Source organism: Anomaloglossus baeobatrachus, chromosome 1 (assembly GCF_048569485.1).
Source record: "Anomaloglossus baeobatrachus isolate aAnoBae1 chromosome 1, aAnoBae1.hap1, whole genome shotgun sequence".
Lineage (NCBI taxonomy): Eukaryota > Metazoa > Chordata > Amphibia > Anura > Aromobatidae > Anomaloglossus > Anomaloglossus baeobatrachus.
The window spans coordinates 606,718,204-606,742,550 of record NC_134353.1 but is presented as its reverse complement, the minus strand read 5'-3'; the positions used below and the strand labels follow the sequence as shown (position 1 = coordinate 606,742,550).

Sequence of the window (24,347 nt, the reverse complement as noted above, 5' to 3'; positions counted from 1 at the left end):
AAGGTCATTGCAATGTGAAATAACTGCAAGGGTTTGGCTAATAACTAAGACATTTAGGGATACGAATCTGCGGTGGATGATAACCAGATAGGTTGTGTATGGGTGATATAGCTAGCTAGGTAAGGAATGGACTCCTCAACTTTAAAAGAGAAAAACTTTAAATGCTATAAAACACTTTAATTGGTCAAACTTTAAGATACAAAGAAATGTCAAAAATAAAGCATTATAAAACAAGTAATCAATAGGAATTTGAAGAATATACATTATATACATGAACACAAAAAGACTTGGCGGACAAACTACATTTAGTCTGCACAGTAAAAAGCTCAGTGTTGACATTTCCTACTAACCTATTGCATAGTTCGTGAATGCCCGATGCTCTTTTAAAAACGAGAACGCTCATCTTGCCAAACCTGTTTGGCTTTTTGCATTTAAAGGGCAAGATCATTATGTACTTTTTCTGCAGGTAATTAAGCATAAGGGGCCGTTTAATAACCGCCGCATATCGGTACACTTTTACAGATCAGCGGTAATTTAATAGCCTGGCAGACCAAAGTAGACCATGAGCACAGGGATCTATAGTAGATCGTTCAGTGCACATAGCCTGCCATTGTTCTCGACAGTGCGAGTCCTGTTTACACTGCTGCACCGCTGAGAACAATGATCTTTTGCGCTACACAAAAGTTAATTTCACCAGATGAAACGAGTAGTTTGCTCATTCATCAGGTAATCGGTAGCCTGTTAAACAGGAAGATTATCGTAAAACCAGCATTTTTAAAGGGAAGCTATCATAAAAAAAAGTAGATGGGGTTAATCTAGGTTAATGCTGTTCTGACGCTATGGGGTCGTTGTGTTGAGAGCTCCGCTGCTAGGAGGAAATTAACTTTACTCCTCCTGGCAGCCTCAGGCTTTGAGTCTTAGGGGAGTGTCTTCAGTCCCCGCTAAATGCATAGTGACCGACAGTTGTAACAATTCCCCTTGCCCTTAATGACAGCAGGCTCAGTAGTGGATCAGGACCGTGGCGCGGTAGTAGTGGCCAATCACTATGTACTTAGTGATGACTGAAGCTGCGCCCCTATGACTCAAAGCCTGAGCCTGCCAGGAGGAATAAAGTTCATTTCCTCCATAAAGCCATGTGGTGGCCACAATGTGTCAGAACACAATTAAGCTGCAGAGTAAAGCTGGTGTCACACACAGCGACAACGACGTCGCTGCTACGTCACCATTTTCTGTGACGTTGCAGCGACGTCCCGTCGCTGTCGCTGTGTGTGACATCCAGCAACGACCTGGCCCCTGCCGTGAGGTCGCCGGTCGTTGCTGGATGTCCAGCTTCATTTTTTCATCGTCACTCTCCCGCTGTGACACACACATCGCTGTGTGTGACAGCGAGAGAGCGACGAAATGAAGCGAGCAGGGAGCAGGAGCCGGCGTCTGGCATCTGCGGAAAGCTGTAACCAGCGTAAACATCGGGTAACCAAGGGAAGACCTTTCCCTGGTTACCCGATATTTACCTTCGTTACCAGCCTCCGCCGCTCTTGCTGCTAGTGCCGGCTCCTGCTCTGTGCACATGTGGCTGCAGTACACATCGGGTAATTAACCCGATGTATACTGTAGCAAGGAGAGCAAGGAGCCAGCGCTAAGCAGTGTGCGTGGCTCCCTGCACTGTGACATGTAGCTGCAGTACACATCGGGTTAATTAACCCGATGTGTACTGTACCTAGGAGAGCAAGGAGCCAGCGCTAAGCGCGGCTCCTTGCTCTCTGCACATGTAGCACAGCGACGTTATGATCACTGCTGCGTCGCTGTGTTTGACAGCTAAGCAGCGATCATAACAGCGACTTACAAGGTCGCTGTTACGTCACAGAAAATGGTGACGTAACAGCGACGTCGTTGTCGCTGTCGCTTAGTGTGAACCCAGCTTTACAGGACAGGTTCCCTGTAAGAATAAATAAGGATGATAATCTTTTATTGTAGATAGCCCCTAACACTTGGAAAACTATATATGTGGTTATTAAAACCTTCAACTGTAAAATGCTAAATGTAATGTTTTGTACATTTTACATAGTTGAGAAATAGAAATATAAAAACATTTATGCTCTGCACCCTTCATCCAAGGGGGCAATCTTGCTAGTGATCTCTAAAGCCTTTGCATAACAAGTGAGGGTTTTTTTTTGTGTAAAAGGAAACACAGAAGACATCCAGGTCCTCATTAATAGCCCAGTGGCATCAAGCACAAATGAAAATTAACTAGTATGGTAATTTCCAATATCTTCCCATAGTTAATTTTTACAAAGGAGCACAATCTTATGGCATTTTTTGGTCAGTTAATACGATTTACATGGGAGTCGAAGTCCTTACGTTCTTACGGATTTAACCTTTTCCTCAAACTTACACTCATTTCTTCAGTGACCTCTTGTAAAGAGATCACACATGCTTCAGATGTTGTAGGGTTGTATGAGACTGTCATTATGCCACAGAAATCGGTCAGCATTGTCTGACACTTCTGAAGGCCATCTAACAGTTTATGCTGCTGGCTAGGATCCCTTTTAAGGCTTTTCATTTCAGGCACCGAAAACCCTATAAGTTTTGTAAGCACTTCATTGCTAAACTCAACATCTAGGTATCCAGTGCCATCAGATATCTTAGCTTTTATACTCCAGATGCCACTACTGCTGGTGAGGTTTCCATTTAAAGTAACAATAAAGGACTTTAACTTTACACATTTGACAGTAGTACTTGGGTAAGTCAATACGGTTGACAAATAGGTAAATGGGGGAAGATCTAGTTGACAAGGAACTACTTCAGGTATCGGCGTTTGTTTAGTCGATGGAGTACTGGTAGCGATTGCTGAAGACATAACTATTTCTCTAGATGAATGGTGGGAGATTTCAGGCTGAATAAAAGCCATCTCTTCTATTTCTCTTTGAATTTCTTCCTCTAAAAATAAATCATCATCGAAATCATAAGCCTCATCCAAAGTATCTGCAGCTGAAATGTTTTCATTGGAAGCTGTGACATATGTGCGCCTAATATCGGATACCTGTGTCCTTTGATGATCCAAGTATAAAATATTTGAACTGTGATTTGAAGTTTCACGTCTAGTGTCGTAGCCACTGTCAGGAACTGTATTATTGATTGTGAATTCCTCACTCTCATTAAGACCGGCTAGTAGATCTTCATCTGATAAGTCCATTGCTTCTACAATTGCCTCTTGTGGCCTTGCTGTACTTTGATTTTCCACTGGTGTTCGTTGGGGCACAGGATCATCTTCCACACCAATCAATCTCGAAAGAACTTTATCTTGTGCATGTTCTGCCACCAGAGCTTCCACTTCGCCTCCGAGAACTTTCACATTTTCTGATTTAAGGAGCAGAACACCTAGACGGCAAGACATAGTACCCTGTAACAGGATCTTTGTTCCTGGTGGAAGTCCAGCATGAAGTACTTGGACAGTTTGGTACTCCATTCCTTGAATGTTCTGAATTCCATCCGTTAACTGTAGCATGAGCAATCGGGATGGTTTTGATTCCCAAGAATGTTGCGTTGCTTGAGTTGTAGCTGTAACCTGATCATTTGAGTTTTCTCTTCCTCTCAATTTCTGCAGCTGAGAGTATGCAGGTTGGCTGACATCAACTAAGGAATCTATCTGTATCGCATAAAACCCACTTAGTTCAAATTTAAGGGAATCCAAGACACCTGCTGGCAGAACTTGCTGTTCCAAGTCTCTTAAGTCAGTAAGTAGCCATTGATCAAAAACTTGTTTATTGATTACAGCCTGAGACATTGAAGAGCCTCCATTTTCTTCCTGAATCCAGCTAATGCAGGCTTCTAACCATGGATCTGGAACTTTAATATGCCAAGTCGATGACAGCCATGCCTTCACTCTATCAGCACAAGTACTCATTTTGGAACCTAGGATAAAAAAAATTATTAGAACTTTTATCTGAAGAATAAAATTTTAAAACCATAATCATTCTAAAGGTGCCCACGATTGGAGTCAGAAGGCCTCTGTACACATAAGTTGTATATTCCCACCAAAATAAAGGGGATTGGATTCAATCTACTTTTATGTATGTGGGGACCTTTCAAAAACAGCAACGGAGCTAATCATATGTTGTGTCTGGTATTGCAACTCAGCCCAATTGAATTAAATGTAGCGGAGCTGCAATACCACAAACAAACTATGGTCAGGGGTGGCACTATTTCTGAATGAAAAAAAGCTGTTTTTCTAATAACAACCCCTTAAAGAGAACCGGTCATGTTAAAAAAAAAATGCCATTAACCTGCAGCTATGGGGTTAATCTACACGTAAATAGTGTTCTGAGGCTGTGTGGCTGCAGAAATGAGAGCTCCGCTATCGGGAAGAAAATGGTCTTTATTTCTCTTGAAAAAAAGAGGGGGGAGCTTTTAATGTATTTAGGAGGCCGCATGGCACAGTGAAAATAAAGAATGTAGAGTAGGACCCCTCTATTGAGATTTGCTGTGACGTGGCAGGGGTGGCTCAAAAAAGTGATCAATTGTTTGCTAAAAATCTCATTTTGCATTATAGTACAGTTGGAATAATTTGTGAATTTACACTTTTTATTTGTTGTCTGCCATTCTCAAGCAGTGCGGGCGCCCTCTTTTATTGTTACTTATTGGTTCGGTGGCTGACCCCCATCATGCCGCGCATGCCTGGTTTTGGCTTGCATAATCTTTCTATTTCCATCAAAATTAATTTTGGTGGCTGTTCACTCAGCCACTTCACCCTCTTCCACAGGCATTCTTAATTAAGCACCATTTACTTGGGCCTGCTCCGCCTTCATTCATGGCTGCGGGTCAGGCACTGTGAGGGCCAGTTCTGACATTGTCCTGGTGAGTGTGGAGTTCGCTGCACATGCTGGGACCTGGACTGCCTTTATTCGCAGCTGCCTCTCTTTGCAACATGGAAGCGGTTCTGAAATGTTACAGGTATATGTGTTGCTTTAATATGGCTCTGCTTTTAATGTATTTAGGAGGCCGCATGGCACAATGAAAATATAAAATATACAGTAGGACCCCCTATTGAGATTTGCCATGACGTGGCAGGGGTGGCTCAAAGAATTGATCAATTGTTTGCTAAAAATCTCATTTTGTATTATAGTACAGTTGGAATGAATATGTGAATTTACACTTTTGTTGCATGCCATTCTCAGACACTGCTGTCTCCCCCTCTTTTTTTTCTCTTTATTTCTCTTGGCAACCTCAGATTTTAGTCATAGGTGCACAGCTGGAATGGTATCAGTCGTCACTCAGTGCATAGCTAGTAGCTATGCCCCGGCACTGACTCAAAACCGGCTCAGTAGTGCATCAGTGCAGAGCCTCTGGCAGTCAGTACCAGCGGTGCGGTTACAGCTGCTGCTCACTATGCACAGAGCAGTGACTGAAAGTGCACTGTCCTCAAACCTATGACTGAAAGCCAGAAGATTCTGGGAGGAACAAAGATCATATCCTCCCTGCAGAATCAACATTAAAAAAATGACATAATGCAAGGCAATGTAAAGACATTGCTGTACAGGCTTAGTCTTTTGTTACTTCCTTTAACTGCTTCCAGGTTTCAGAAACCATGAAGAGGTTAAAGTAGCATGTTTGTTCTTGAGGAAGCTTCATTTCTAAGTAAACTGCTCGTTATAGTTGAAACAATAAAAAAAAAAAAAAAGACGTGGGAGGTGGAAGCTCTGCAAGAAAAGATGGCAAAACCTCCACCAAAGAAGCTTCAAGAAAAAGATTGTTTGTTTTTTCCTTAAAGCGACTTCGGCTAGGTAAACCTCGGCCGCTCTGCTGTAGAAAGAGAGATGTTGTGTGCACACACCCTAAGGCCGCATGCACACATTGAGTATTCGGTGAGTTTTTTACCTCAGTATTTGTAGCCAAAACCAGGAGTGAGACATTCAGAGGAAAAGTATAATAGACACATGGGCACCACTTCTGTATTTATCACCCACTGCTGGTTTTGTCTACAAATTCTAAGGTAAAAAACTCACTAAATACTTTACTATGAAGAGGCAAAATAGGCAACAGCAAAGCAAAGTAAAAGAGCAAGCAACAGAGACTGAGCCAGGTGTTAAATAGTATTTAAAGAAGCACTGCCATCAAAGATTGTATCCTCTTAATATATTGCAATCATCATATTATATAGCACTGTGTATTTACAATTGCTCATTTTGCCTTTCTACCCAGTTAATTCTTTTCTTCTCTCGATTTGGAACAGAAAACAACTTTACCCTGCATGAACCATCCCCCTCCTGAACTCCTTACCCAGCTGTTCTCCCCCCCTCCTTGCCATTGACTTTTGCAGTGATGACTCATGCAGGGAAAACTGACTTCCTATTTCTACATAGCGCTTAGAAGGATTCAGCTAGTCTGTTTTTAATCAAGTGATGTCATAGACCTAATAGAAAAGAGAAGGATTAACTGGGCAAAATGAGCAATTGTAAGTACACAGTACTATAGATGATGACTGCAATATATTAAGAGGATAATAATTTTGATGCAAGTGCTTAGTAAATAAAATGAAATCTTTACTAATAAAAAAAGAAAATATGACAAATATAAAATCTTGTACTAAACTAACTACAGGGAGAATGAAATTTACCAAAATCTGTTTAACAATCCAATTAGTAAAATCCTCATTCAATTTCAAGGTTGGCCACAACATTCCTACATATTAAGACCAATATTTTAAAGAATTAGTAATAGAGGTACCGGCTGCAAAAAAAAAGCGTGTTTATCTGACTTTGGATGCTAGTTCCATCCAAAAACAGAAAATATTGTTCAGATCTTAAAGCCCTGGGCATTTAATCTTCATGCCATCTGTACAAATAATGGCATCAGCATACAGGTGCCATCATATTTCCTACCATGGCAAAAGTCATATCATTTTTAATCACTAATTGCCAATGATCCCAGACACAAAATTATTATGACCCCAAAAAGCTAAGGGTCAATCCAGTGGAGGAGATTTGCACCTCTGCATTGGAAATTTAATGGCTGTATGTGAAATAGGGATTTGAGATGGCAACCAGGTGTTTATTCAGCATAAAAATCACATAGAAAATCCACAACAAATCCTCCATGTCTGGTCAGTCAAATTCTGTATAAACTACCCGTATGATCATAATAGTTTATGCCCAGAAAAAATGAAGAAAAAAAAATACATTTAAATAGCTACATTTTATGCCAACATTTGTATTTAGGAATGCTTTGCAAAGATAGAACAATGCAGAAAAGATACATATATGCCAACGGAACAATCTTTGGCATATTACACATAGAAAAGATGCACCAAAACATATTGATTTTTATAAAATAAAAATCTATTGCTTTATAACAGAGTGATCTATCAGATGTTTGTAAATGTCAATCATGGTCATAATAGAGAATAAGGACATATATTTTTAAGCTAGGTCTCTAAAGTCTTGTATTGCTACACCGACTTGTGTATTCTGTACCAATGGTGGGAGGGGGTGATCTGGAAAGTGGTTCAAATCACAAAAAGCCAACACTGTTCTTATGTCCTGCCCGAAAAAAAAGATGTAGACATGAAATGTTATCTGCTCATATAACTATACCACAGTGATATCACAATGCAACGTGCGACATCTTGATGTGCGATAATCGCAGACTTTAAGTTGTAATTGAGCCCTTGTCGAAAGCAAAACTATTAAAGGGGTGGTTTGCCCCTTTTCATTACTGGCCACATCGATATTATGTTGAGAAACAAGGTTTCTCTCAAATACCTTGTGTTGCCAATAGTGCCTGTGAGTGGCGCTATTGCGGTTCACTCACCCCCTTCACGTGACCCCCGGGCTCAGTGACCTCTGATGTCCAGTGATGTTAACGTCAACTAAAGTGGGCTCCAGTCTTCCTGACTGACTAGGCTGTGGGCGGCGTATCCCCACTCGTCACAGCGCAGCATCTCCCTGCTCCCTCCTTCACCGCAGAGAGCCGCAAGCAGGAGCGACGTTGGGCAGTGATTAGCGGTGAAATGCTGCCCACAGCCCAGTGACTCACGGAGACTGGGGCTGGCCGCGGTGAGGTCAGGTCAACTGAAAGTTGACCTGACATCACCAGATCCCAGAGGTCACAGATCCCGGGGGTCACGCAAAGGGGATGAGCGGAACACAATAGAGACGCTCAGGCACTATTGGCAAGGCAAGGTAAGGTATTTGAGAGAAGCTTGCTTCTCAAAATAATATTGATGTGGCCAATAATGAAAAGGGATGAACCACCTCTTTAATGTCATACTGTTAAGGTTTTTATAATGACCGCTTTGGACTGATTTTGATTTAATTAGATAAAAAAAAAAAAATTGTACATCTTTACATGGTACAGTTTCAATCTGTGCAATAAGAATCTGGTGCTAATCCCCATCGGAAAGTGTAAAGTGTGTCATTATTGCTTAGGGAAGGTTAACGGTCACTAAGAACAGCATTCGTATTTAGTGAAATCAAGTCGTCACCTATCCAAAAGATAACTTATCAGTGGGAGTCCGAACGAAAGGCAGAAAAGGGAACTTTTACCCCCTTTAGAAAGGAGCTGCAGTGCACCTGTGCTACATTTATTACATATGGGGATGGTGATCTCTGTACTCGGCTTTTTCTGGCAGCCATAAAGACTGAATGTAGGACAGGTTGAGTATCTGACCTGCCCCTTTATTTTGTAGGAAAGGGAAAAATCGGACCCAGCACCAATTCCAAAAATATGTTAAAAATCAAACTTCTTTATTAATACATGGTTAAAAAATTCTTATATGAAGACCATGGTGAGGAGTATGGAACATAGCACTTTACGCGTTTCGGACTTCATAAATTTAAAAACAAAAAACTAGTCCTTAATCATAATCTACTTATACACTGACCAATCAATTCAAAGAAAATGGCAACACTCAGTTGTCATTTTAAATTTCCAAGAGAATAAGGCGGGCTTTGCGCGTTGTGACATCGCAAGCCGATGCTGCGATGTCGCACGCGATAGTCCTCGCCCCCGTCGCAGCAGCGATATCTTATGATTCCTGGCGTAGCGAACATTATCGCTACGCCAGCTTCACATGCACTCACCTGTCCTGCGCTGTCGCTCTGGCCGGCGTCCCGCCTCCTTCCTAAGGGGGCGGGTCGTACAACGTCAGAGCGACGTCACACGGCAGACGGCCAATCAAAGCGGAGGGGCGGAGATGAGCAGGATGTAAACATCCCGCCCACCTTCTTCCTTCCGTATAGCCGCCGGCGGCAGGTAAGGTGAGATTCCTCGCTCCTGCGGCTTCATACACAGCGATGTGTGCTGCCGCAAGAACAAGGAACAACATCGTACCTGTCGCGGCAGCGTAATTTTGAAAAAGTCGGAGCCTACACAGATGATACGATAACGACGCTTTTGCGCTCGTTAATCGTATCATCTAGGATTTACACACTACGATGTCGAAAGTGACGCCGGATGTGCGTCACTTTCGATTTGACCCCACCGACTTCGCACGTGCGATGTTGTAACGTGCAAAGCCGCCCTAAGGCAACGTTCACATAGATGGTTCTGCCTGCGCTTATGTCAGAAATCCCGCAAAATAGGATTTGGACATATGCACCGATGGGTCCGCTGACCATAATATTGCGGGCGAAGACACAGTGTGCCCCAATGTCGGCAATATACACTAATTGGAGGTGGAATCCAAGACGCAGTTGACTATGTCTTGCTGCCAGTCTGAACTAGACCTATATGGCTGAAAATGATGCACAAAATGGTGTGTCCGCCCGCAACATTATAGTCAATGGTCCCATGGATGCACAGGTCCGAATCCTGTTTTGCGGGGTTTCCGACATAATCCGTAACAGAGCCCCTGAACTTAGGCCAAACGCTGTGTAACAATAGCCTGAAAGAGGAAGGACAAAATGAAAAGTGGTATGCAAACAATTCTGGGACATTTTTTTTTATTATTTGGGGAATAGAAGTTTTCACTAGAAGCGACATGGCAGTGGAGACGGGCCCCTATACTGTAAGTGCGCGGAGGGAATATGGTCGCCATAGCTGACCTCATGAGCCGCTCATACAAATATACAGTTTCCGTGCTTATTAAATAAACAGAAGCATCTTCTGCATAAACAAGCATTGCGCTTAGAACATCTGTTGTCGGAGGCATTTTGTAAATATGCAAATAGGCGTATTGTGCCCGTCTACGGCTTTTATCAATCGGTGATTATACAATACCTCTGTGTGGGAGGCATAATAAAGAGAATGTTTCAGGCAACGATTTATTCTAAATGACTGAATGATGAAATGTCAGACACGCCAGCAATGTCTGAATGATTTTTCAATCACATTGTAAGCCCTTTTGGGTGACATTTGCTAAGATTCACTGTTCGGTGACTCAAGATGAGGGCGTTTCTTCCCATTTCCTGAGCCAAGGCTACTGCGGCAGCACTTTACTCAGCCAATTAACGATCTGCATCCCTGTTGCAATGGCAACCAGAGCAGACTGCCTGGCAGAGGGAGGAGGGCAGCCTGCCCTCACCCACTCCGGGCTGCCAGGTGAGGATTAAGGCCGGAACACTTAATTTCTTCTCACCCGGGAGGAAGCTATGGCTTCCTTCACCTTTTTTTTTATAAACCTAATTGTTTTGTAAAAAATAAAATAAAAATGTACTTGCCAGACAACCCTTTTCAGGTATTGGTATGAGTTTGGGATTTTCTCACTGAGGTCCTATGGATCTGTTCAGAGAAGCCTTTAGTACTGTGTGCTGCCATATGGTACCTCCATGAGGCACTGGACTTTTCTCAGAATACCTCTTATGTCTAGCATGCTTATATTTTTTCCATCAGCCTCCGGACACTACATGATGCCTTAGGCCAGTTTCAGATGTCCATGTTTAATCAGGTACAAGCCACACGCACAGGTATGGTCATACGTGTGTCACACATGTGACATCTGTGTTTGCATACGTGTGACATGTACCGGAGAAAACATGGGTCTTTGTAATAAAAAGATTTTCTATATTTACCTGTATCAAGCGATACTGTCTTCGGCAATGCCGTCTCCCGCTTCTGCACCCCACTAAGTATGCTCATTGAATATTCAGTGTACTGAAGACCTGCAAGCAGGAGCATCGCCGGGGACTGCATCATCGGGGACAGGTAAGTGTTCAGCAAGCAGTGTGTGTGCAGTGACATCCAAGACATCATCAAAGTTCCCATTGAACTCGGATGACCTCCTGATGACACCCCCGCGACCCCCACGCTACAGCGGGTGTCATGACTGTGACTTCACGGGTTCATCAGAGTTCATTGGGAACTTGGATAACCTCCTGGACGTCACTGCACACACACTGTTTGGTAGATACTCACCTGTCACCAGCGATGCTTTCCCCAGCGATGCTCCTGCTTCCAGGTCCGAGGTGCACTGAATATTCAATGAGTATAATTAGCGGGGGTCAGCAGCTGTAGACAGCAGAGCCGAAGAAAACAGCGCTGGATACAGGTGAATATAGAAAATCTTTTTATTTCACAGACCCGTGTTTTCTCCGGTACATGTCACAGGGGTCACATCAGTGTGCAATCTGTGTGAGACCTGTCATCCTGGAGAAAAAAAAATGGACATACCTCCATGTGTACATGCGGTGCAACGTGGGGTCACACAGATCTGTGTGTAACTCCAGAGAATAACATGGGTACATGTGGCATCCGTGTGAAAAACGAATATCACATGTACCTAAAACACGGACATCTAAAACAGACCTTATACTGAGAATTAAAGGGTTGATCTCTTTACTGCAGTTCAGCCTTACACCTCTCCTCTGCCTCGTTTGGAGGCAGCGCGCTCCTGAAGATTGACAGTTCATGTCGCAGCATGGATGAGCCTCTGGCCCAAAATGGTGTGTTCTCCTATCCTGCTGGCAGAGGATACTTTGCCTCTGCGGCATCAGAGAAGAAATCCTGCTAGCTTCAGAGCAGCGCTCACAGGCTATGCAGCAGAGTTTGCACGCGTGCGCTCCTTGTCCTGATAGACTGTGTAGGTCTTCTGTAATCTAGGAAACAAGCAGCAGATTAAAAATCTCTCCGTTCTTGAGAACGGAAAAGAGTTTCAATAAGAGGTAAATTGAGCCACATAATACATAGATAACGGGCATCATACCTCTTGGGCCTTGTTCACTAAAAAGTAAACCTTTGAGCAGTTGCCTATAGCAACCGCATACAGGTGCAGTTCAATAAATTAGAATATCATCAGGAAGTTAATTTAAGTAATTCAGTACAATAAGTGAAACGCATATATTACATAGAGGGATCTATTTGATGTGTTTATTTCTGTTAATGTTGATGATTATGGCTTACAGCCAATGAAAACCCAAAAGTCATTATCTAAGAAAATTAGAATGTTATATAAGAAATGTTGGCGCTTACTGAAAAGTCTGTACAGTAAATGCCTCAATACTTGGTCAGGACTCCTTTTGCATGAATTATTGCATCAATGCGGCGTGGCATGGAGGCGATCAGCCTGTGGCACTGCTGAGGTGTTATGGAAGCCCTGGTTGCTTTGATAACAGCCTAAAGCACGTCTGCATTGTTGGGTCTGGTGTCTCTCATCTTCCTCTTGACAATACCCCATAGATTCTCTATAGGGCTTAGGTCAGGCGAGTTTGCTGGCCAATCAAGCACAGTGATACTGTGGTTATTAAACCGCGTATTGCTACTTTTGGCAGTGTAGACAGGTGCCAAGTCCTGCTGGAAAATGACATTTCCATCTCCAAAAACCTTGTCAGCTGAGAGAATCATAAAGTGCTCTAAACTTTTCTGGTAGATGTCTTGATAAAACACAGTGGACCTACACCAGCAGATGACATGGCTCCCCAAACCATCACTGATTGTGGAAACTTCCCACTAGACCTCAAGCAGCATGGATTTTTTGCCTCTCCATTCCTCCTCCAGACTCTGGGACCTTGATTTCCAAATTAAATGCAAAATTTACTTTCATCTGAAAACAACACCTTGGACCACTGAGCAACAGTCCAGTTCTTTTTCTCTTTGGCCCAGGTAAGACGATTCTGGCGTTGTCTATTTGTCATGACTGGCTTGACACAAGAAATGTGACACTTGTAGCCCATGTCCAGCTTATGTCTGTGTGTGGTGGCTCTTGAAGCACTGACTCCAGCGGCAGTCCACTCCTTGTGAATTGCCCCCAAAATTTTTAATGGCCTTTTCCTAACAATCTCTATGAAAGTTGTGGTTATCCAGTTGCTTGGCACCTTTTTCTACCACACTTTTTCCTTATACACAACTTTCCTTTAATATGTTTGGATACAGCACTCTGTGAACAGCCAGCTTCTTTAGTAATGACCTTTTGTGGCTTACCCTCCTTATGGATTGTGTCAATGACTGCCTTCTGGACTTCTGTCAAGTCAGCAGTGTTCCCCCTGATTGTGTAGCCTACTGAACCAGCCTAAGGGACCATTTTAAATGCTTAGAAAACCTTTGCAGGTGTTTTGTGGTAATTATTCTAATTTTCTGAGATAATGACTTTTGGGTTTTCATTGGCTGTAAGCCATAATCATCAACATTAACAGGAATAAACACTTGAAATAGATCACTCTGTTGTAATGACTCTATATATGTGTTTCCCTTTTTGTATTGAATTACAGAAATAAATTAACTTTTTGATGATATTCTAATTCAGTGAGAGGCACTTGTATATTAGGTTTAAAAAAAACTCAAGCCCTCATAAGCGTAATATATAGCCATACTTTATTTAATAAGGAAACATAAATTAGGAATTCATTAAATTAAGGGATATACACATTGTACGTAAATCTGATACAGATTAAAGTTGCCAGGGAACTGAACCCACTGGTGACATGAAGTAATCTGCAAACATGTCCCTGACCTGGAGTGCAGACATGTCAGGCATTTCGTTAACTCTTTCTGTGACTCTTTCTATGGATGGCATGTTCTCCACAACATCCACAGCCTCATGGAGACGCAGATAATTATGTAGTATACAGCAGGCCTTTATAATCGACTCTACCACATCAACATCCAGCTGAAATGCTCGTAGGAAAACCCTCCATTTGCTGCTGAGGATGCCAAACGTACAGTTAACATAGTGGCGTGCCCGGGAAAGCCTGTTATTGTAGATGCGCTTCCTAGTGTCAAGTCCTCGCTTAGGAAAGGGCCTCAGGACATTGGTGGTCACTGCAAAGGCCTCATCTGCCACAATAACAAAGGGCACTGGCGATCCTGTGGTTCTGGGCAACGGTCTGGCGTTGGGCAGGCATAATTGAGCGGTCAGAATCTGTTGTCCATTCCTAGTTGCGCTTAACATCCTAGCGTCTGTTGTGCTCCCATCAGCCACGGTATGAACAGCTACAAAATGGTTTCGACTGTCAACCAACGCCAGGAACAGGACTGAAAAATATTTCTTAAGGCTGTATGATCCGGACCCTTTTTTTGGCGGCACCCTGACTTGAATGTGCTTGCCACCTAAGGACCCCACACAATTAGGAAATTGTGTGGTTGCTTCGAACTGTGACGAGATGTCCAGCCACGCCGCTGTGGTGGGAGTGGGCATTACGGTCGGTTGTAGTCTTTCCCAAATTAGGTCGCACGTTGCTCTAATGATTTCCGCAATGGTGATTTTACAGAGTAAAAATTCTAAATGAAGAGACTCCAGAGAATTGCCAGTTGCCAGGAACCTGCAGAAGGGCAAAAAAGATGTAAGCTTTGTAAAAATTTAAAAAAAAAATAAAAATGGATAGAGACAACTCCCCCCCCAAGATACAACACACTACTTACCGCAAGGTGACCAACAGCTGCTCCTCCGGCAGTATGCTTTGCCTAGTGCTGGTATCCTGCCGGGTCAGACCGGAGCACAACTCTTCCAGAAGCTTGTCAAACGTCTGGAGTGAAATTCTACAAAACTGGGAGAACTTTTCAGGGTGCTGTCTTAGGTCCTGGTACAGGGTAGCAAAGTGACACTTTGGGCTCCGCTGCGGCACAGTGGGGTACACGTGAAGTGTGGAGGTCCTCTGCTCCTCCTCAATGGCTCGCTGTCTCCTGAACCGTCTACTTATAAGCCATGCCAGGAGCACTCTATCTCTGGATGTCATAGAGAAAGCCATCCTGTAATAAAAATGCAACGGCTATGGGCAACAACAAAACTCAACAGCTGCAGCAAGCAACTAGCGCCTGGCTAGCAATGTGCTGCATGTACGTGCCCAGAGATACTGAGCAGCCAGAGCACGGGTAGTTGGGCGACATATAACTATGCAAATATGCAGGGGAGGGGTGAATTAGGGCTATAAAAAGAGGTTTCGGTCTCTTACTTCTTCTTCCTTATTCACGCAGTCTAAGGGCTACTTTGCACACACAGATAAATCTTTGGCAGATCTGTGGTTGCAGTGAAATTGCGGACATATTATTCCATTTGTACACAGCCACAAACCTGGCACTGATTGTCCACAATTTCACTGCAACCACAGATCTGCCGCAGATTTATCTCTGTGTGCAAAGTACCCCTTAGAATTGCTTTAGATCACACACCTATACAGCCAAAGAATAAAGCCAGTCGATAAACCAAAATTACAATGGTACTCCAGAGAAATAAAAATGCATCTACATCTACATTCTGTCTAACATGATAAAGGCACCTTTTACTACTTTTCACAGTCAAGGCTGTGTGCTCCGCTTCTGGGAAGCTACGTCAGAGATCAGGAGGCATGGCTTTCATCCTGCTGCCTGTGCAAGCCAGCTCTCTGACCAAGGCACATCAAAGTCTGTGTGGGTGTGATGCCTCCCCTCCCCCTCACTTTGCATTACATACTCTGCAACATAGACCAAGTGCAGGGTCTTGGTGTAGCATGGCGGGGTCAAACATTTAGTTGCACCTTCCCACCTGCTTGTTTTCCATCTATAGCCACCCTCCCGTTTTCCTTTGATTGGCAACTCTGGCTTCATAGAGGGAATAGATGCAGAAGAAAGTTTGAAGTTGTACTTAAAGGGATTCACCAGAATTTTCCTATGTAACCTAAAGCCAGTGCTATACTGGCACTATCATGCTGATTCTACATATAAATGTAGTGGTCAGCTCGGAGGTTTAAATTTTGAAATCCAAGAAAGTAAAGTTTATAAAATCGGTAGATTCTTGAGTGACAGCAGCTGAGGATCAGATAATATCGGGGGGGGGGGGAATTCATAGTTATTTCCTCCCACTGTTATGCTAATTCTAAGTATTATACAAATGATTCACTCTTTCCCTTGCAGGACCTGTGAGGTCATACCCATGTGACCAGAAGGGACGGGCCCTCTGCCAACAAAGCTGATACTATGTAGCAACATTTTTCTGTTGGCTGAGGCCCCGTCCCTTCTGGTCACATGGGTTTGGCCTCACACAGGTCCTGCTAGTGAAAAAGTGAATTGTTTGTATAATACTTATCCCCTGCCTCTGTTATAATTAGTATAACTATGAATACCCCACAGATATTATCTGATCCTCAGCTGCTGTCACTCAAGAAGCTACCAATTTTCCAATTTTATAAACTTTACTTTCTTGGATTTCAAAACCTAAACATCCGAGATGGCCACTAAAGGTATGTATAGCCTGATAGTGCCAGCATAGCACTGGCTTTAGGTTATATACGAAAATGTTGGTGATTGGTTCCCTTTAATTGTTTGGCCCCACCATGAATCATAAGCATCTGTACTTGGTTTGAAGTCATTGAGCGCTGACAGTCCCTTTAAATGTTTGACCACACCCGTGATGCACTGAGTGCCTGTACTTAGTGTGAACAGTCATTGAGCGCTGACAGTTCTATTTAAAAAATAAGATTTTCAGAACTAGTCTCTTTTTTTTTGCCTGCTGTCATTGCACATGTATGGCCAGTATAAATTACTAATGTGGACTAAAAAGTGGGTGGCTGTGTTGGTGCAGCGGGTGTTCACCAGTTGAATATTTCTGTGACTATTCAGTTATCAAGCTGCTACTACAGTATCTAATGCACACACTCAAGTGGCCAAGTTCGGTTTGGCGGGTTCAGTCTGACTTAAGATAAAGTTGGGTTTTGGACCCGGACTTGACCTGAAGCCCAATGGAAGTCACTAATTGGGCAGTTCAGGTCTCCACACACATACAGCCAGCCATAAACAGAACTCTTCCGGGGGAACTTTTTTTTTTAGTACACACCAATTCGATCACGCAGTTGTTACCCCCAGTGAGAGCCGATCACACACTGCAAGCGACTCGCACTGGGCTGCCTGAGTACAGTGATGGTGGTGCGAGTAGATAGCATATGTAAAGTATCCAAGCTCTGAACACATTTTTAGTAAAGTCTGTGTTCGGTACAAACACCGAATTTTACTTTTCAGATTCGCTCATATCTAGTCACAATGAATTCTACGAATTTGCTAATATTTATTAAAAGGCTTTCTTCAAATGCAAACTTCAGAAGGTCATCACAACTACACCCAGTATAGTAAGAGATACAGTGGGTATGGAAAGTATTCAGACCTCTTTACATTTTTCACTCTTTGTTTCGTTGCTGACATTTGGTAAATTCAAAAAAGTTCACTTTTTTTCTCATTAATGTACACTCTGCACCCCATATTGACAGAAAAAAAACAGAAATGTAGAACTTTTCGCAAATTTATTAAACAAGAAAAACTGAAATATCACAGTCATACTGTATTTTTCGGACTATAAGACGCACCCTGGTTTTAGAGGAGGAAAATAGGAAAATAAAATTTTAAGCAAAAAATGTGGTCATGACACACTGTTATGGGGCGAGGATCTGCTGCTGACACTGTTATGGGGGTAATGTAACTAAATTCTCTACTAAGGTACCCCATCCTGGTAATGATCCTCCTGCCTTGTATATGATACCCATCCTTGTATATATGTCCACCATCCTGGTATAGCCCACGTCCTGTTGTATACCCCCATCCTGTTATATACCCCCATCCTGCTCATATACCCCTATCCTGCTATATAACCCCATCCTGCTATATAACCCCATCCTGCTCAAAATATGCCTCCATCCTGGTATATGCCCTCATCCTGCTATATACCCCATCCTGCTATATGGCCTGTATCCTATGGCACAAAAAAATAAGCATTTATACTCACCTTTCCTCACTCCCTGCAGCGTCGCTCGTCTTCCTGTCTGTGTCAGCAGCAGTGCCGCTGACCTGTGTGGAGCCGGTCACCGTTCCCTGCAGCATCGCTCGTCCTCCTGTCTGCGGACACTGCTGTGTGTGGAGAGCACGCACAGCGATGACGTCATCCCTCTGCTCACCGCTCTCTACACACATCAGCTGGCAGACAGACAGGAGGACATCGTGATGCTGCAGGGATCAAAGACCACTGAGTATACCGTACTTATTGACTCCCCCCTCGCGCTGATGATGATGCGCACGGGGCAGTGAATACAACCGCACATGATCACTCCAGGCTGTAGTTGCCAGTGGTGATCATGCGGGCCGTCTGTTTACTATGCGTTCACCCCCCGCCCATCAGTCAGCGCTGGCTTCAGAGCTGAAAGATGATGGGCAGGAGGATGCGTGCATATGAAATGAGCGGGCCCACGTAGTCACGGCAGGCGCTGCACAGCCTGCTCGTGCCGCCGATGATCCACTCCACCGCAGCACCTTCATTCCCCGCAGCCCTACATTCAGACTATAAGACGCATCACCAACTTTCCCCCAACATTTGGGGGGAAAAAGTGCGACAGTGAAAAATACGGTAAGTATTCAGATCCTTTGCTCAGACACTCATATTTAAGTCACATGCTGTCCATTTCCTTGTGATCCTCCTTGAGATGGTTCTACTCCTTCATTGAAGTCCAGCTGTGTTTAATTAAACTGATAGGACTTGATTTGGAAAGGCACACACTTGTCTATATAAAACCTCACAGCTCACAGTGCATGTCAGACCAAATGAGAATTATGAGGTCAAAGGAACTGCCCAAGGAGCTCAGAGACAGAATTGTGGCAATGCTCAGATCTGACCGGGGTTACAAAAGAATTTATGCAGTACTCAAGGTTCCTAAGAGCACAGTGACCTCCATAATCCTTAAAAGGAACACGTTTGGGACCACCAGAACTCTTCCTAGACCTGACTGTACAGCCAAACTGAGCAATCGTGGGAGAAGAGTCTTGGTGATAGAGGTAAAGAAGAACCCCAAGATCACTGTGGTTGAGCTTCAGAGATGCAGTAGAGAGATGGAAAAATGTTCCACAAAGTCAACTATCACTGCAGCCCTCCACCAGTCAAGCCTTTATGGCAGAGTGGCCCGATGGAAGCCTCTCCTCAGTGCAAGACATATGAAAGCCCGCATAAAGTTTGCAAAAAAACACATTAAGGACTACCAGACTATGAGAATAAGTATCTCTGGTCTGATAAGATGAAGGTAGAACTTTTTGGTGATAATTCTAAGTGGAATGTGTGGAGAAAACCGGGCACTGCTCATCACGTGCCTAATACAATCCCAACAGTGAAACAGGGTGGTAGCAGCATCATGCTATGGGCGTGTTTATCAGCTGCAGGGACAGGACGACTTGTTGCAATTGAAGGCAGGATGAATGCAGCTAAGTACAGAGATATCCTGGAAGAAAAGGACCTCAGACATGGCTGAAGGTTCACCTTCCAACAAGACAATGACCCTAAGCACACAGCTAAAATAACAAAGGAGTAGCTTCAGAACAACTCTGTGACCATTCTTGACCGGCCCAGCTGGAGCCCTGATCTAAACCCAATTGAGCATTTCTGGAGAGACCTGAAAATGGCTGTCCACCAACATTCACCATCCAACCTGACAGAACTGGAGAGGATCTGCAAGGAAGAATGGCAGAGGATCCCCAAATCCAGGTGTGAAAAACTTGTTGCATCATTCCCAAGAAGACTCATGGCTGTACTACCGTGTTTTTCCAAAAATAAGACACTGTCTTATATTTTTTTTGCCCCCCAAAAAAGCACTAGGGCTTATTTTGGAGGAGGTCTTATTCTTGGAGAAACACGGTTGGGGGTAAGTTTACCCCCCCAAAAAAGCAGACCCCCCACTTCCCAGGAGACTCATACTCGCCAGACCAGGACGTCTGCGTGGTTCCCAGGTCCTCCTGTGATCGCCGGTCGGTGCTGCACGCCGGTCTCCCCTGCTGCTGGCTGACACACACAGCAGATCACACACACAGCAGATCACACACACAGCAGATCACACACACAGCAGATCACACACACAGCAGATCACACACACACAGCTCAGAAGGGTGCTTCTACTCAATACTGAGCAAAGGGTCTGAATACTTATGACCATGTGAGATTTCAGTTTTTCCTGTTTAATAAATTTGTAAAAATATCTACATTTCTGTTTTTTTCTATCAAGATGGGGGATGGGGTGCAGAGTGTACATTAATGAGAAAAAAAGGAATTTTTTTATAATTTACCAAATGGCTGCAATGAAACAAAGAGTGAAAAATTGCTCTCAGATTACAAGATTCCCCTTAATGACAAGTAAATTGAAAAAGCGTTTGCTTTTCTAAGCACTATGCAATTCCAATCATTTATCATTGTGAGACAACCCCTTTACTTATTCTGCAACAATTGAAACTGCAAAGGGGAAGCTGGCAAGATCTGTGCTTTATTAAGGGATGTCCATAATTCAGGCAACACCTTCTCAATCAGTTTCCCCAAGTAAAATAATGCCTATACTCACTCACCAGTGCATGTGCCATTCCAGTGGTGTTGAATTGGCTCTCCTGGGGCTCACGTGACATATTACACAATGCCTGCGGCCACTTAAAGGGAACCTGTCATCAGAAATTTAGCTTGAAACCTAAACGTTTCCCCCTCTGCAGCTCCTGGGTTGCATTCTAGCAAGGTTCCTGTTCATCTTGTGCCCCCTTTCTGACCAAAATAAAGACTTTATAAAGTGGTACCTTTTTGTATTGAAATCTTGATAATGGTACACGGGGGGGCAGGCTCTCTGGTGGCCGTTAGTCTGCCTCCTTTCGCTTTAGGCCGTCCCCCATCGCTCCATTTCATATCTCAGGACGCCGCCCACTGCACCCGAGGTGCTGCGCATGCGAGGACCGCTGGTCACGTGTGCGCAGGCACGAGGTTATGGGCGGCGCTGAGATTGCATCGCAAGTGACCGCCCATCATCTCGTGGCCACGCTCTCCCCTCTGCCTCCAGCGTTCTGCGCAAGCGCTGGCTAGATGACCCGACGTCACCTCTTTCCCATCTTACCCTGCAGTAGGAAATAGATGGGAGGAGCGGAGCAGGATACCACCGGTTACGAGAGGTGACGTCGGGTCATCTGGCCAGCGCTTGCACAGAACGCTGGAGGCAGAGAGGAAAGGGCGGGCACGAGATGATGGGCGGGCACTTGCGATGCAATCTCAGCACCGCCCATAATCTCGTGCCTGCGACACACGTGACCAGCGGTCCTCGCGTGCGCGGCACCTCGGGCGGCGTCCTGAAGTATGGAATGGAGCGATGGGGGACGGCCTAAAGCGAAAGGAGGCAGACTAACGGCCACCAGAGAGCCCGCCCCCCCGTGTACCATTATCAAGATTTCAATACAAAAAGGTACCACTTTATAAAGTCTTTATTTTGGTCAGAAAGGGGGCACAAGAACAACAGGAACATTGCTAGAATACAGCCCAGGAGCTGCAGAGGCGGAATCTTTTAGGTTTAGTGCAAAATTTCTGATGACAGGTTCCCCTTAACTGTCCGCTTCTTTGGACATAATTGACATCCAGAGAAAGGGAGATCTGCAGCTGCTCTCTCAATTCCTCCAGATGTCTGAATGGGGACGATAAAGTGGCTGCAGGGATCGTGTGACATAATGTCATATGAGCCCCAGGAGAGCCAGTGTCAACACAGCTGCAACGGCGCAGGTGTTATTTTACTTGGGGAAACTGATTGAGAAGGGTTTGTATATGGCCAATTTCATGCTGCGACATCGCTAACGATATATCGTCTGGGTCACGGTGTTTGTGACGCACATCCGGCGCCGTTAGCGACATCGCAACGTGTGACAGGCAGGAGCGACCTTAAACGATCGCAAAAGACAAAATCGTTGGTATATGAGAGGTCGTTCATTTACCAAAAATCGTTGTCTCGTACATAGCGAGGTTGTTCCTGCGGCATCACACATCGCTATGTGTGACACCGCAGGACCGACGATCATCTCCTTACCTCCGTCCACCGGCAATGAGGAAGGAAGGAGGTGGGCGGCATGTTCCGGCTGCTCATCTCCGCCCCTCCTCTGCTATTGGACGGCCGTTTTGTGACGTCGCACGCACCTCCCCCTTGAAGGAGGGATTGTTCGGCGGGCACAGCGACGTCGCAGGACAGGTATGTGCGTGCGACGCTGCCATAGTGATAATGTTCGCTACGGTAGCGATCACCACATATCGCACCAACGACGGGGGCGGGTGCTAACGCTCGCGACATCACTAGCAATCGCTAGCGATGTCGCAGCGTGTAAAGCACTCTTAAGAGTGGTGGACCAACCTTTTAATAAAACCAGTGCATTTAGAATGGTTTGCCTCAGTTTTTTATGGCGACTTGTCTTTTCAAAACTATGATACATTCCCAGAAATCAGCCTTTATTGAAATCTACTGATGAGGCGCTCGGTGTACCCTTGGCACAGCATTTCGTGTACCTTTCTACCCATCTCCGTCATCCACCTGTCAATCAAGGAAGAAGGGGCGGAGATAAATGGAAAACAAGCATGTGGTGGAATTTATGCCCAGACCCCCCAGAGCGTGGACGAGGGTCCGCCAGGATGCGATGAGGGGAGGCTGCTTTCACACATCCGGTTTGAGCAGTGCGGCTCAATCCGGCTGTGAAACCTATGCAACGGATGCGGCGAAAACACCGCATCCTTTGCATAAGTTTTTTACATGCGGCCCGTCCGGTTTTTGCCGCTTGCGGCAGGCTACTGAGCATGCGCAGTGGAAAAAATGCATGCTGCAGCCAGATGCGTTTTTTGCCGCTTCCGGCATCCATAGGCATGCATAGGAAAATGCGCTGCATCGGCCGGATGCGGCGCAATGCGTTTTTTTTTGCCGCACAAAAAAAAAGTGCCAGGCAACGTTCCATCCAGCTGCCGCATCGGCTAAATCTGCCGCATGCGGCAAAAACTGGACGAAACGCAAGCCCATGCGGTACTGTTAGTCTATGCAAAAGAAAACGCAGAAAAAAAAACGGTTGCGTTTTTTCTGCAAAGTGCTGGATTGTGCCGCACAGGAAAAAACGGAGGTGTGAAAGCAGCCGGAGCGTAGTTCCACTAATAATCATACTGCTATGTGCATTGCTATTTCACCAGAGATAAACGACCTGCGATAAACCGGCCTGGAATGGGTGGGGGGACTGGAAATAATAAACGGAGGTGTACTCGCCTTCCAGGACCCCTACAGAGGTCTGCACAGCCCTGGAAGTGGGCTCTGCTCCATTCAGAAGAAGCAGAACAGCAGCAGCCTGTGACTGCCTGCAGCGGTCAGGTGGCAGAGAAACATTTGGTGACCCCCACACTCAGATGAAGAGAAGACACATTTAGATGAGAACCACAGTATAAGTATCAGGGAAAAGGAGGATGGGGCTTGTGAAGCGTTCAGATGGCTAGGAGCAGTGAGACTCTATAAGCCCAGTCACTGCTGGTTGGCGCCTGACCGCTGCAGTCAATCACAGGCTGCAGCGGTCTGGTGACATCACAGCCTCTATCGGTGCAGACTGAGGTGGGTGCTGGAAGGTATAGTGCCCTGCCCACACTCCAGAGTCCTCTATGGGGCAGTGTGCCAGTACACGCGCGATCGGCTGCACTGAGCGTGCACTGTACAGGGACAGCACCGGGGCCATAGAATAGAAACTACTCCCCTGTCCAACAGATCGGATCTCAAAGTTGTGGTATGGGTTGATAATGTCCAATACTGAGGCCGATGTGATCGGTGACGATCGGTGAGCCGACCAGCAGCAATGTGCTGCTCTACAGCCATGTGACAGGCCCGCCTCCCCCATACACAGGACCGCACGGCACTCACCCGCGGCTCACACGAGGCGCCAGTACACGAGACAAGGCCGCAGGCTGCGCACAAACCCGCAGAGTATCGCGAGACTTCTCCCCTCCCCCACCCATTGTCTTGGAAACCGTCTTTAGAACATATGGAGAGCCGCTTTGTGTTGTTCCTGCGCTGACATTATACGTGTGTTATACTCTGGGTCGCCCTTTACAGGACGTTACTGCTTCTCTGCGGCCGCCCCTGAGAACACGCCGGTACCGGCCCGGGAGCGGGTACGTGCGCCACATTGCTAGGCGCTGCTTTCATTTTCTTCGTCTTGCCAGAATTTCTATTCAA

General features: G+C 45.0%; 1 protein-coding gene across 2 annotated transcripts; it reads right to left on the bottom strand.

Annotated features, from left to right (window-relative positions):
- Window positions 1–179: 179 nt before the first annotated feature.
- Window positions 180–24,316, bottom strand: RMI1 (RecQ mediated genome instability 1). Of its 2 annotated transcripts, XM_075318397.1 has the most exons (3): window positions 24,033–24,316; window positions 14,788–15,114; window positions 13,777–14,687 (listed from the first exon to the last, which is right to left on the bottom strand). In XM_075318397.1, exons 1-3 carry the CDS (start codon window positions 24,125–24,127, stop codon window positions 13,817–13,819), a joined length of 1,293 nt encoding a protein of 430 aa, XP_075174512.1. In that variant the 5' UTR covers window positions 24,128–24,316; the 3' UTR covers window positions 13,777–13,816. The 2 variants fall into 2 exon arrangements, with proteins under 2 accessions (XP_075174502.1, XP_075174512.1); XM_075318387.1 differs by lacking the exons at window positions 13,777–14,687; window positions 14,788–15,114 and adding an exon at window positions 180–3,912 and having other exon boundaries at window positions 24,033–24,080.
- Between the last annotated feature and the right edge of the window lie 31 nt (window positions 24,317–24,347).

Bases quoted from the DNA above. Each gene is read 5' to 3' on its own strand.
- RMI1 (XM_075318387.1), bottom strand. From the start codon at position 3,904: ATGAGTACTTGTGCTGATAGAGTGAAGGCATGGCTGTCATCGACTTGG.